This window comes from Neopelma chrysocephalum, unplaced genomic scaffold (genome assembly GCF_003984885.1).
Source record: "Neopelma chrysocephalum unplaced genomic scaffold, ASM398488v2 Primary Assembly neopelma1_43, whole genome shotgun sequence".
Taxonomy (NCBI): Eukaryota; Metazoa; Chordata; class Aves; order Passeriformes; family Pipridae; genus Neopelma; species Neopelma chrysocephalum.
The window spans coordinates 15,618,299-15,633,351 of record NW_020897702.1 but is presented as its reverse complement, the minus strand read 5'-3'; the positions used below and the strand labels follow the sequence as shown (position 1 = coordinate 15,633,351).

The 15,053-nt window shown below is 38.3% G+C and overlaps 1 protein-coding gene across 9 annotated transcripts in view; it reads left to right on the top strand.

Moving 5' to 3' along the window:
- The window catches only part of FAT3 (FAT atypical cadherin 3), a 405,538-nt gene that overhangs the window by 288,213 nt on the left and 102,272 nt on the right, over positions 1–15,053 (top strand). For 7 of the 9 annotated variants that reach the window (XM_027677451.1, XM_027677453.1, XM_027677454.1 and 4 more), the window contains 3 exons: positions 10,164–10,478; positions 12,393–12,603; positions 13,020–13,088. In XM_027677451.1, the coding sequence (XP_027533252.1) occupies positions 10,164–10,478; positions 12,393–12,603; positions 13,020–13,088 (595 nt within the window). The remainder of the gene's footprint in view (positions 1–10,163; positions 10,479–12,392; positions 12,604–13,019; positions 13,089–15,053) is intronic. The other 2 variants (XM_027677457.1, XM_027677455.1) reach the window with 1 other exon arrangement.

The following is a 15,053-nucleotide window of genomic DNA, read 5'->3' as shown; positions in this document are numbered from 1 at the left end:
TATATACTTTCTACCTGGCTACAAAATCAATTTTTTATTCATCAGTTTTTTAACTGGTGAGCTTTATTTTGAACATAAAACTGCAGAAGCTTCATTTTTTACTCTGAAAAAGCTAAATTGCATTTAAATGTCAGAGGCTACTCATCAGTTTATCAGCTGTAAAACTGTCTTTGAAATGTTTTACCTGTATGTGTGGATGAAGAGCACTCATTATTTCTTGCATATTGTGGAAAAATAATGTAAGATAGAAATTGGATATTTTCACCATTACTGATGAGACACGAAGTCTTTTACGTTGAGATTAATGGCTCTGGTGTTGCCTCCTTGGGTATTGATCAAAGGGGTTGTTGGTAAGTGATGAGTTCTACAGTAGAGATTTTTGTAGGGAGAGTAGTGGGTGGAATCTAGTTTGCTCTCTGTAGTGAAATTGTAGTTGCACAATATATGTTCTTTCAGTGGCCCAACAGCCTAAGAAATTTCCCGTACCCTGACTTGGGGACCTGGATGCCTCTCCTCCTTTTACTGTCTCGTTGCCATTGTTTATTAACCATCTGCTTTTTGGGGAATTTTGTTTTCTTTTGACAGTTTATTTTAAAACCTGATTATTTCAGTAGCCCTGTTTGTAGCACAGGTGCACAAACAGTTTATTGGCAGGTAAAAGTGGTTGCAAACTATGACAGGGGAAGAACAAATGGCTAGAGGAGGAGGTGGAGATGGGGCTGGGTGTGTCTTAATCTGCCTTTCTGCCAGAGACAAGGTGGTGTCATCCCGTGTTAGCACAACCAAGTGCTGCTTTCTAGAGCAATTTAAGCAAGAAAAAAAGAAGTGTTATCTTTCTTTTCAAAATGCTTGGTTCTGCTATATGTAGCAGCATAGAATTTGGATATAGTGTACCTGTAAAGTAAATAAATTTAAGGAACTACAGGGTATATCTTTCATCTCGTTGATGGCCAAATAAACATTTTACCTCCTCAGTAATAACAATTTTGTTTCAAGACTGACCATAACAGAGTCTCACCTCAGGATATTTTATCCAACATCAGGAGGCACTGGCTGTTTGGCATGACAAAAGTTGTTTAGAAGTAAGTTTTTATATTATAGTTGAGGACAGAAGATGATTATTTCGTTTGAAGACTGAAAGTTTTAGTTGAAGTTACTACTCTGTTGTAATAGAAGCTGCTGCCACAATATTTCTAAGAGCATGCAGATCAAGCTCTTTCATACTATACGTATTTTCAGGGGACATTCAAAGCTTGTACCATGTTAGCATGAGGCAGTGCTGCTAACTTACTGCAAAACAGATGGTGGGCTATTGCCACACACCTGCACTGAATTTGAGAGTTTCTGCTAAAAGAGTTACTGTACATTAATTCCCCATCAGTTTTAATATCTGGGGATCTGTGCTACAAACTGACACAGCTGCACACCCAAGCAAGGATGTAAAGTGTATATCGTTGATTAGTTAACTCCATGGTGACTAGTGCTATAGCTTGATTGAATGTTGGCAGTATATACTTTTTGAGCACAGCATGTGTGTTGATGGTTACAAAATAAATTATTAATATTAGGAAAATATCTTGGAAGCATGGATAACATATTGTGTGTTTATGAATAGCCAGAATGTTTTTCTTACATGATTACACATGTACTACTGATCTAGTATGAAAAAATGGAAGTTTGGAGATACGTAACAATCTTCATAATTTTGGGGAAACTTAAGAAGGTGTTGAGTTCCTGCTTATAGGGAAAATGAAAACCAAGTGACTTTTGTAGATAGGAAATGAAGGGAAATTGAATATTTGAGAAAACAGCAATGTGGTGAGCTTAGAAGTAGATGCACACATCTTTTGAAACACAAAAACTGAGACCTACTCTATTTCCTGAATGCTATGATAAGATTTTTGGAGAAGGGCATTATCTGTAGAGGTAGATCTGATAGAGGGGAACTTATCAATATTTAATCACAAGTGTTTCTTACCACAAGAAAAGCAAAATTCACAAATGGCTAAATGCTGCTTGAAGTGAAATATTCTGACATTTGACTACTCATTTTCTGTTCACAAAACTCTCTTCACTATCAGCAGGAGCTAAATACCTTCTTCAAAGTTTCCTGTGCAGATCAATAGGCAACTTTTATCTTCTTTCTCATTTAGGGGCTATGTAGGTAGTTAAAGTCCTGTTTAGTGATAGATTGTTCCTAAACAATGGAACAAGGGGGTTCCATATGCCTAAAAAATATTTTTTTAAGCAGTTGCATATCAGTCTTAATCTTGTTTGTAAGGTGTCAGTCTGAAGGTGGGCATATGTCCTTGGGTCCAGATATTATCAGAGGACAATTTGGAGTATATTCTTCTGCTTTCCAATTTTTTCTTTGTTTTATGTATATATAGTGAGACTCATTATTGTAGCCTCATGAGCAGAGAGAGGAAGCTCATGATGTACTCAAAAGAACTTTACAGTTATTATTTGGAGACTAAGATTAATATTTTTACTATGATCATCTCGAATTTTCCAGCTTCTGGTTGCAAACTTTGCAAACTATTCAACATGGGATATGATATGTGCAGTTTCAAGCACCGCTTCTGATGATGGTGTTATCACCTAGAAGCTCAGGAAAACTCCTAGCTTCTTCTTACCAGATGATTTCTGCTGAATCTTAAGTGACTACACGCTACAGTTAGGCAGTAAAGATTTTCTGTATTTAACTCCACCTGTGGAAATAAGAGGCATATTTGGACTTCTGGAAAGTGACTGGCTTAGAGTCACTTCCAGACAAAGTTTAATCTACAGTTTGTCGAAAGTAAATTATATGAGGTTGACATTCCTGAGGACTACAGTTTTCTTTTTACTTAGTGAAAAGAAGGGGAAGATACTTTCTGAGATTTCCTGGAGGAGTTTCCTTTAACACATGACAGGCTGCTCTGTTGTCCTGGGAATGTAGTGGAGTAATGGCTGGTTCTGCACTTAGCGTGTATTGATTGAAGAACACTGTAAATAAAGCCTGATGCACAAAGGTTGCCGGGATCTCCAAACTGTAATGAACTTTAAAAGCAGTGCCTGTGGAAAATTGCTATTTTTCTTTTCGAGAGTCACTAAGACCTATACAGATCCTTCGATCCTTATTTGTATTGCTACTAAAACTAAAATATAAGTATTAAGTTTCTTTTGAGAGACTTTTTTATTGTGTCTGTTTTCAAAAAGCTTGTAGAATGAAGTATAACACAGGATAAATTTAGTAGAAGTGGTAGTAGCATTTTTGGGCTTTTAAGTCACCCATTCTGATATTTCACTCTGCCAGGTCCTTTGATTACTATCTACTCATCTCAGTACTGTGAGTCTGACAGAAGTTAAGATTTGAAGGCTCAAAGGCTTTCTTCAGTACACTCTTACAATATTTAGGTTTGTAAATACTACAGGGAGTATTTAACTCCAAATGAAAAAGCTTTCCTTCCTTCCTTTCTTCCTGTCTTTTGGCAATACAGTGCTGAAATTACCTGATGTCATCATTAATTCTCAAATAGTTTAACAGACCATTATACATCGTTTTCTAGCTTGAATGTGGCTGGAAGCCATTGACATTCTTAATCAGACATCCAGAGTGTTTATGTCAGTAATAATCTCTATTTAAAATGTACTCTAAACTATTTAGTTCTCATACCTGGCCAGAGTGAATGTATAATTTTTTTTAATGTATGAAAACACGGTGTTCCCATATTAGCACATTGTAAAGGAAATAGGGAAAGATGGATCATATTGATATGATTAGAACTCTTTTGTACAAGAAGTGTTTAAGTAATACATCTTTTGGGACAGCACCACATTCTATTAGAATAAGTGAAATAAGCACTGCCCGCTTCTTTTCCGTAGCTGCCAAATAAAAGTTTAGAAAGAGAAGGCATCTAGTTGGCTACATCTAACTCAGTAATTGTGTTGAACTAAAAAAAAACCAAAACTGAAACAAAACTGTTCTATATATCTTTAAGCCTTCACTTTGTAGCAATAATCTGGCATGTAGTTCAGTAGCAGCGTGCATTTCAGAAAAAATATTTTTTTGTAAGAATTTAGCCACTAATTTAGTCTATCTCTGAAGTTGGCAGAGGTAGTAATTCAGTGCATTTGACTTTGAAGTTCTACGCATCCCTTGATGAGCTCTCCTTATAATATTTTATTTTTCTTACTTTGGCTAAATTCCAGAGATTTACAATAAGTATTGCAGCTTGTTTTAGCGTTGGCAGAAGAAACAAACCAATTAGTCACTTTAACAGCAGGGGTATGCCTCAGCTCTCCAGGTCACTTTGATCATTTTTCTGTCTTCAGTAACTCAACTAGATTCTCTTTTCTAAGGTTTTCTAAAGCAAAATTAGCATTTCTGGTTAGGGAAAGGGAGAGACTTTTACCTGAAAACCTCATTATGCACACGCCTTTCATGAGGCGCAAGCATCTCAGCTTACTTTTTTTTTGCATTAAGCAGTTATCACACGAACAAAAATAAACAAGCAAATATGACATCTTCAGCATTTTGCAATGCTAATGACAGTAATGTGGCAGTTCCTCATAACTTAAAAATTGGGTAGGCTGAGTACTTCCTCCTGCCAAAGAATGATGTGGAAGAAGATTCTTGTTCTTCTAAGGCTTGATAATTCACATTAAACACCTGCCGATTGTCTTGTTGTACTTGTTGAAGTAAGATCCCTGCTAGCTACTCCCTCCAGCTGAGTTAATTATCTTGGAAGTCATGAGCTTTTGTTAATGAGACTCAATATAGTACTTCTAATTCAAGAGTGTGGTCCTGACAGTTGTATTTGTATTCTGAAAAGATTTAAGAACTACACCTTCTGCAATTAAGTGTCACAGTTCAATTCATAGGAGAAATTACTGGCTCGAGGGAAAGTTGCTTTTGTCACCATCGCTGAGGTCTGCTAGACTGATGCTGTGTTTTAGCCAATACTTTCATGGTAGATATCTCCTCCATGCTTTCTCCATTGTCATAAAAAGAAATTCTCATATCTAACATTCCAGCTGTTGTATGTTAACAGTCAGTGTTGACCTGTGTTTTCACCGAGAAGGTCCACTGCTATGGAAATCTCTTTGTAGTTTATGTGTAGACTTGAACATAAATATGAATATCTCTCAGTCCTGTAGAATGGAGAAGATTGTTCTGGGAGGTATTGAAAAATACCTGAAAGACAACGCGGTCATTGATCACAGCCAGCACGGCTTCATGAGAGGAAAGTCCTGCTTATCAAACCTGGTTTCCTTTTATGACAAGGTAACCCACCTAGCTGAGCAAGGGAAGAGAGTTGATGTAATCTTTTTGGATTTCAGTAAAGCTTCTGATACTGTCTCTCACAGGATCCTCCTGGACAAAATGTCCAGCACACAGCTGGATAAACACATCGTGTGGTGGGTGAGCAGTTGGCTCCTGGGTCGAGCACAGAGGGTGATAGTGAATGGTGTGACATCAGACTGGCGTCCTGTCACTAGTGGGGTTCTGCAGGGCTCCATCTTAGGCCCTGTGCTCTTCAGCATTTTCCTAAATGACTTGGATGCAGGACTGGAAGGGATACTGAGCAAGTTTGCAGACAATACAAAACTGGAAGGAGCTGTTGACTCCCTTGAAGGCAGGGAGGACCTGCAGAGGGACCTTAGAAATTAGAGGACTGGGCAATCACCAACCATATGAACTTCAGCAAGGGAAAGTACCTGATTCTGTACCTGGGATGGGGCAACCCTGGATGTACGTACAGTCTGGGCAATGAGATGCTGGAAAGCAGTGCCATGGAAGGGGACCAGGGGGGTTGATGGCAAGTTGAATCTGAGTCAGCAGTGCCCTGGCAGCCAGGAGGGCCAGCCATGTCCTGGGGAACGGAGAAGAGGAGACTGAGGGGACACCTCATTGCAGTCTACAGCTTCCTCGTGAGGGGAAGTGGAAGGGCAGGCACTGATCTCTTCTCTGTGGTGACCAGTGACAGAACCCTAGGGAATGGCCTGAAGTTGTGTCAGGGGAGGTTTAGGTTGGATTTTAGGAAAAGGTTCTTCACCCAGAGGATGGTTGGGCACTGGAACAGGCTCCCCAAGGGAGTGGTCACAGCACCAAGCCTGACAGTTTAAGAGGTGTTTGGATGAGACTCTCAGACACATGGTGTGACTCTTGGGGATGGTCCTATGCAGGGCTAAGAGTTGAACTCGATGATCCTTGTGATTCCCTTCCAAGTCAGCAGATTCTATGATTCTGTAGGAAAGAGTGTGGTAATATCTATAGACCAAACCTAATGAAGAAGGTCCTGCAGAAGTGGAAATTGTTTTACTTGGATATCAAAAATTCTGTTATTACATTGAATTTGTCATACTCTGCAGAAGGAGATATTTTTGTGCATTTTTCTCAAAAAATGCATGTCTGAGGGAAGTAGAGGGAATTTGAGGAGGCATTGTCCTGGTCTATCCAGCTGAAGGAAACACTGTAAGGGATGTGTAAATGTTCTTACTCTACCAAAGAAATTTCCAGGTAACCAATACCTATATGTGTATTGGTTGATGTATTTCAGTAAAGTCAATGGGTAAATGTAAATTTCTGACAGAAAGTGCTCATTTTCTGAAGAAAACTGTAGTAGAACTGTCTGTAGGTTGTTGAAAAACAGCAGTGAAGCTTAGGATTTCCCCATGAAAGTGGTATAAAAGGTCATATTATTCTTGTTGTCTCTTGCATTCAGACCTTATTAAATATGTCATCACATGCCTTTTAAGACATTCCACCCTTGCTGAATGGATCAACCCTTTGTATGATTGGTCAGAGATTCCAAATTCAGCTGCTTTTGTGGCCATATACCAGCTTTGGGAGGTTGTATCCTCTGTTTAGGCTGTCTTGACACAGCATGAGAAGCAATATCTAACCAGAAGGGCAGAGGGGACAGTAGCTGGCTGGTCCATCTCAGCTTGCACTTGGTCAAGGAGCAGCTTGCTTGTCTGCAGCAGTTGTATCTGGGTACCAGACTCGACACATAGCCTGGAGGTGTTCAGCATTTAGGAAGGCAAATGCTGACTAAGCAGCCATTCCTCATCTCCTTTGGAAAAGCCATAATTTTGGTCCTTACCATTTTCCCATCTTGATTACTGTGAGATTCACCTCTTGTTTGGTTTTTGATGGCACATCTTGACAAGCATATATTGAGACAGTCTGTCACTGACCTTTTTTCTCTGTTTTTTCCCCTGTCATGCTATCTGCAGGTTTCTAAACAAAATAGCCTCACTGCCCGTAAATTACAGCTTCTCTCCTGCAAGCTCTCCTGTGTCTTGCACATCTGCCTTTCACATTTCCAGAGATACCAGCTGTGAATTAGCTTTTGTATCTCTGTCCTATGAACATACCTACCTCCCTTCTCTCCCTGCTTACTTTTCACTGTAATTTTCAGCTGTTTAAGGGTTTTGCTGAAAACTATGGTAGTGTTTGAATCAAAATTGCCTTGGTTCGAGGGGCCCCTGGATGCTGGTGTGATACTGTGTCCTGATGGAAATGGTATTTGCAGAGCGATGTGCTGAACAACCCTTCTGGTCCTCCCCATTTTTGTCTGGGAAAATTTTTGAACTGGCAGCAAGTTGTTGGTTTGTTTTCTTGTGTTGTCATGGTGTTTTTATTCTGCAGGGTAGAGGAAATTTTGCAGTTCTTTTACCTTGTTTATGGCTTGAACCTGAATAGCCAGGCTGGAGTCAGGCTGATTGGAGCAGAGAAGTGGGGTCAGCTGGGGTGCAGATTTACAGTTAGGGAAATAATCACATCAGTGATGTGAGGGAGGCTTAATTAATTAATTTACATGTCTGCAAAGAGCTAACTTCAGCTCCCGTGTCTGCCACTCAGAGCTTTTTCAGTCGAGCTGCATTCTGTCATTTTAAAAAGTTTTGAGTGTTACCCAGAGAAAAAGGCTTAGTTGGTACCTAACATTTTCCTCTCTAGGGATGTAAAGTTTTATCCTGAGTAGAATTGACTAACTTCAGGTCTTCTATGTTAATTCTTATACTTAACTGACATTTTGTTTATAGCCATTACTATTTTCTTTTAGCTGTCAGGAAATATTTTCAGTGCAACTTTTTTGTTATTGAATAGTTTTCCCTCAAATTTGGGTTTACAAAAACATACAAATGCACACATGTATTTACTGCCACAATGCCATATTAGTGAAGATTTTGGCAGTAACCTAACAAACTGTGAGACAGTGCTGGTAAGACAGGAGGATGCTTCACTTCTTGAGCAGTCTCTTAAGTAGGTTTTTGTCATCATAGTTGCTTGACTGTTTGTACCACTGTGGTTTTCAGAGATTTTATTATCGTTATTAATTGTAAACTCTTGTTCTCTCTCACACACACCTTTTTTGTAGATTACTGATAGGAGGTTGAAGAAAATGCCTTTTTTTAAAAAATGCTGTATGATCTGTTTAGAGAACAAGAGTTTCCAGAATCTTGCCAATATTTTTCAATGCAAGAACATTATCCCCTAAAAAAAAGCATTTTATTGACATTTTTTGAGTTTGGATTAGTGTGCCTCTGATTGTTTCTATGCAGTACAGACTGTACTGCTAGGCATCATTGATTATTTTATCTGTGGAGAAATCCCGAAAAAGGTTTTTCTTTGTTAACCTGTGCTCTGACCAAGAGCTTGACCAGTTGCACCAGAGTAGAACAGAAATAGACAGGATCAACCTCATAGTGGGACAAAAGTTATTTATTGCTGAAAGCTTTTAATAGGAGAACTGGCAGATATGGCTTTTTGTTTGCTGCAGGAGCACTGACGTTCTCCCAAAGTGGTGAAGTGAAAAGACTAAAGTTCCTGGTGGTGTGGCTCTCAGTGAGTGGAAAGGCAGAATCACAGCCATGTGTGCAGCCTTTCAACGTTATAAATGCTAGTTCAGTAGAGTTAAATACAGGAAATGGAAAATGTCTTTTACCTTTCTTATAGAAAATATGAGTTTTCTGCTGATTTCAGTGTTATATCGGGATTACCCTAAGTTTAGACTTCTTTACACAAGGATGGAACAATGCCAAAGGACATTACTGCCAGAAAAATTTGCTTTGCCTAAGGATTGGATATCAGGACTGTTAGATTTTCAAGAGAACACAGGAATTTTTAAGGAAAAATAAAACATGACGAAGTTAACCAGCAAACCAATCAATGTGTGATGATCAGTATGAGCAGGGAAGGGTATGTAATATCTTGGCTCACTATCATCAAAAATTGCTACTGTGGGATTCGGCATGTTAGCATATGTAACTGAAAATGAAATTTGAACTTCTTTCATGCAAACAGAAATAAGTTTCTGCCTTATTTCTTTCTCATTAAAAAATGCAATCGAAATATTGAGAGAGAAGTTTGAAACATATTGATTTCATTTTGAAGGCATATTATTAAATCTCTTGAGGGCTTGTTGATCTTGAATCATTTCATTTTCATAGTGTTTCAGATTGAAAATTATTAGTAATTCTGTTTAAGTTGCAGCTAAATTACTAATTAACTTTCATCTCAAAGATTTTATTTCTTACATGTTTCTGGCAGCACAGTGCACTCTTTACAAAATGCAGCAGAATTTTTTTTGTTGCCTGCCTCTCTGTGCTCCTTACAATCATATGAAGCACGGTTGGAATTAATGAGCTGTCACATCTCAGATAATGAATGAAAAGAACTGACAGAAATTCTTTTGTTGTTTAAGAAATTCCAAATAATTAATGGGGAAAAAAATGACAGAGGTTCTTTTAGGATTTAAGAAGAAATACATCTTTCAAATTCTTTCCATGAGTGAAGAAACTTTAAAATATGTTTGCAAAAAAAGCAGGGATCCTGCTTAATGGGTTAATTCCAGTTCTCCCTTCTGAGATAAACTTGCAGAATTTGAGATATATGTTTTGAGAAATAGCTTCCTGGAGTGCACATTCCCCATTCCAGATTCATGTCAAAAGTAAGAAATTTTCTGGATTCCTGGATTTGCTATTGTGGACAAATTTGAATTAAGCACCTACCACATTTATAGTGAGCATGTCTCATGTACACAGAAGATTTTGTAAACTGCAGTGCAGGTTAGATTTGGGGAGGGCAACATTTCCTTATGGTTTATGTTTTTTTCCAATTTATGAAGTCCTGTTGTAAGCTATTCAGAATAACCTCTAATGCTGTTTTTCAGGTAACCGTCTCAGATGGGGGCACGTCTCCCAAGCAGTCCTCCGTTTGGGTGGTGGTCCAGGTTCTGGATGAGAATGATAACAAACCACAGTTTCCAGAGAAAGTCTATCAGATCAAGCTGCCAGAGCGGGACCGTAAGAAAAGAGGGGAGCCAATCTACAGAGCTTTTGCTTTTGACAAAGACGAAGGCCCTAATGCAGAAATCTCATATAGCATTGTGGATGGAAATGATGATGGGAAGTTCTTTATTGATCCCAAAACAGGGATGGTTTCTTCCAGAAAGCAGTTCACAGCAGGGAGTTATGACATCTTAACAGTAAGTGCTTTTTCATTGACATACAAACCCATGATTTGACTGACTTTTTTTTTTAGAAATAGGCCCTCCTGTATAAAGAGTGATATATGACTGTTTTTACTGTATGACCTATATGTAAGATCTGACTGTATTAAGAAATCTAGTGTTCATATACAACTACTGTGAAAAAATTGAGTCTGAGATCATTCATACTATTGCAGGTAGTGAACTACTCTCAGAGTGTTAAGACAACTTGTTGACATAAGGCATTTCCTTGAATACACAGAAATAAAGACCAATCACTTGTCTGCTTGCAAAGTTGTATCATGTTGGACTGGGCAGATACAGCTATGAATGGGTGTTAACTTTTTGTGTGGACACAATTGTACTGTCCCAGTTAGGTGGCTTCACCCAAGAGAGGAGGAGTACTGTGTACTCTGTGTTTTGGTACCCTTCTCAACATATTAAAGCGTTAAGTATGGCGGCAATTTCAGTTAAAAGACATCTTCATCAAAGTTCTTTCAGAACTCAAACTATGTAGTCAAAGTCAAAGAAAGGGAGAATACAATATGGTGGGGTTCATATAAAGCAATATAAGACTGGAATGAGCACTCTTCATCTACAGAAATAAGCCAATAAGTTGTAGTTAAGGAGCTGGAAAAATTGTCGGAGGTCCATGGTCTGACCCATAGTAAAGGAAGTGATGTCTCTTACAGTAGTGGGCCTCTGTTGAAATATCTTCATAATGTTGGAAACTGTGATAGGAAAATGAATAAATAACAAAATATTAAGAAATACTTAGTATCAGAGTAGAATGGCCTTCGAGTGAGTGAGTACTTTTCCCTCTGGAGAGCTTGAAGTCATATCTGAGATCTGACCCTTATTATAATGCAACAAGTGAAGATTTTGTACCTTGAAACTGCTCATCACACCCTCAGCATCTTTTTCCTAAGGGCATGCCTGCCTAGAATGGAGCAGGGTGGTGAGTGTTAGCAGAGGAAGACATAGGGTGAAGTATTTCAGAAAAAAAAAAATTATTTCTCATTTTTAACAGGTATAGCAACAGCATATTTACACCAGTGGTCCTATATAGCCAGGAACATTTCCTTTAGTTTTAAAAGAAAATCCCTTTGGTTAATATTGATGTTATCCTCCCAAGCACCCATTTTGTAACCTGCATTCACCCTTCTCTTAAGCCCAGTGTTTGTTGCTGTTCATCTTGTCTTTGCTGTGCTAAATCCATAAAGCATGCCATGCAAATATCAAGTCTATTCATCTTTCTAGAGGACTTTAAAATAAAAAGAATTAGCACCAAGCAGAGCAACTCCTAATGAACATGACAGAGAGGAGAAATAATATAAAATAAAATATGGCAATATTTTAAATTAGATTTGTTATGGAGAATGGGGGAAATGACCTGAAACTTATTTAACTCAATTAAAGATCCTGAGGAAAGCAATATAAGGAATACCAGTCTTATCTGCAACACAGATGCCATTTAAAAGCAATCAAACATGCTCTGAGTGAGCATGTTTTGCAAATGCATGGTCTCACAAAGGGTCATTATAAAGCTTCCAGCTTTGATGCAAGAAGGAGCTGGGTATAATATGAAATTGGAGAGGAGAAACTGGTTCTGGAGAGGAGGAACTGTGTGGGAAGTGCTTGAATTGCATCTCCAGGAGGCCATACACCAGCATTTTTAAAACAAAACATTTCCATTTAAAATAATTTGTTTCAGTTAAAGTTAAAGCATAATGCAAAAAAAAAAAAAGTAAGACGAGAAATAAGTGGTTATCTTCCTCCTTTTTTCATGGGATTTTACACATAGGATTACAAAGGCCATTTTCCAAGAAGTTATCATGATGCAATAGAATTAGGTCTGAACTGCCGAGCTGGGATGCTCAGCCTGAGCCCTCTTTTCTTTGTACCTGCCAGATAAAAGCAGTGGACAATGGCCGGCCCCAAAAATCTTCAACTGCACGTCTCCATATTGAGTGGATAAAAAAACCTGCGCCCTCACCCATACCCCTGACTTTTGATGAACCCTTTTACAACTTCACCATCATGGAAAGCGATAAAGTGACAGAGATTGTCGGGGTGGTCTCTGTGCAGCCATCTAACATCCCTCTCTGGTTTGATATTGTCGGTAAGTTGAGTGCAAGGAGGATGCTTCAGAAGTAAAGCATATGGACATGTGGTTTTGAGAGCAAGAAAACTAACCATGAAATGGTCCCCCCAAATTAAATCCCCTTTTGTAATGGTGAAATGAAAATGCTATTTTAATATAGTGATAACAATAATAATAATATTTCTGCTTTTGTTATGACTCCTTAGCTAAGCTGAAAGAAGAGTGCTGTATGGCTGAATTGGTTTTTTTCATACTATGTTATTTACTGCAATCTTAATGTTGTCTGTCATTTAAATTCTATTGTCATACTTTGCTAATCTCATTTCTAAATGTATTTACGGTACTTAGAGTTGCTGTCCCTCATTTCTCTCTTTCTTCACCTTTTTTTCTGCATTCTGTTCTTTTTTTTCTGCTTCCGACTGCCCTGCTTCAAGGTGGCAAGCATGCTCGAGAGATGTTCTATATTCTACAGACAGCTTGTGGGCAGAACTGTTCAACAGAAGGTACCCTTAGTGCAAACACATTTGCTAAAATACAACTATCCAGGCTGCCTTTTATTTTTGCAAGTTTTTTGAGACAATTTATATTACATCTTTCATAAGTGCCTGTGACAGGATGTGATGCGACACATGGTTGTGCTGCATTTCTATCTATGACAGCTTTTACCATATTTGTGTCCAATTATTATTTTATTCACGGATTTTCCACAGTTTATCACAAATAATTAATTCAAACTTTTCACAGTCCAGTGCCATCCATTTAACTGTGAAACAGAATGGAATGCCTCAACATATGGGTTACAAATGGAGCCACCAAAAGTTTGTCTTGAATGCAAGCTGAAACAGAGAAATGTGTTTTGATGTGAGATTTCAACCACAAAATTGCCTTACATCAAATTCCTTATAAAAATAGGGAGGGATAAATATCCTTAGCAAAATGGAGGGGAAGCCACAGAAGTCTTAAAATCACAGGGAAATGCCACTAGCTGCCAAAATGACAGGGAGTAAAGGGTCTCAGTTGGTTGCGGTAGAGAAATGTGAGTCAATGTTCCTAAGCATTTCTTTCCCACTTCTGCTGCTGATTTGGTTATGTCATTTAAAGTAACTCATTTAACATCTCCAAAGTGAGAATTTCCCCTGCTAAATTATTTTGCTTCTTAATATTTGCAGATGCTTGTATGTAATGTTTGTATAGCCTTGGATGTAAAAGAGCACCTGTGCACAAAGTGGTGTTATTTAAATGAAGGACTATAAAGCAAATACTATATGAAAGATTAGAGAAAAAAAAGCCTTTCCCACAGACTTAGTGGAAAGTGTGCATCAGCAGTCTTTATTTACAGGGGTTGAGCCTGGCTCTCATTTCAGTCGAGCTATTTGCAAATGGGTTTAGCCAACAGGAAGGACAGGGACCACAAGAGAAAGGGTCTTTCAGAGTTGTTTTTATCCACCCGTTATTGCCAATTTGTGCAGAGGAAAGACAGAAGCAGCAACATTTCCTCTTTGAATTTGTAGCACGATTTCTGATGTGCCAACCATATTAAAATTAAACCCAGAGCTATTATCATGTTCTAGGGTTCCTGCTAGTCCCTGGGGAAAGACAGCATATGTTTCCTATAGTTTTCCTTCCATTCCCTCGGTTGCTTCAGTATACTACATGCAGTCTATTAGCTAATGTTTACATTTCCATTCCCTTCTCACTGACCCTAATTTTCATCCCAGGAGAAATACATCTTTTTTGATGTTATTGACACCTTTTTTTTGTGTTTGAACCTTTTGCTGGACTCCTTTTGGTCCTTTCCATGGCAACTTCACCAACTCTCATTAAAATGCTGTATCTGTTAAGCCCTTAGAGAAGCCCCTGCTTTACCACTGCATTCTTTTACATCATTAGAATCGCTTGCAATCAAGCAACACCTTATCATAATAATATTTCATTTTTGCCTAACAAACAGAGATTATAGGGAAAGCATTATAAAATTTAAACCTTTAATTTGTCATTTAATAGGAATAGCCAACAGTTCTGGGCATGCAGAAGACCTTGCTGTTCCAGACACTTGGCATACAAGGTGCAAAGACAAAACTTACCCTGAGAGTTTTACAGAACAGAACATTGTGTATTTAGATTATCTTTGCTGCCATTACTTAGTATCAGTATCAAAAACCACTTTTTCTCATTGTTCCTCAGTATCAACATGTGGGGAAAAAAATGTTGACACTTCCCTTTTTGGGGAACATTGAGGTCTAGTTCTGAAAAGCCCAGTGAAAGACATGGGATATTAGTAGAATTTAATTGTCATGTATGGAAAGCTGTATGGGACTGCTGATGCAAGAGATGGTTTCTGTGCTGCTGTAAAATCTAGACCTGATCCTGCTCCATCTGGTATTTTGTGGTTCAGAACCTCTGTGCATAGTTCACAGTAATGTCAACAAAAACCCTGAAGGCTTTTGTAGACGCAAGGTTTAATACAG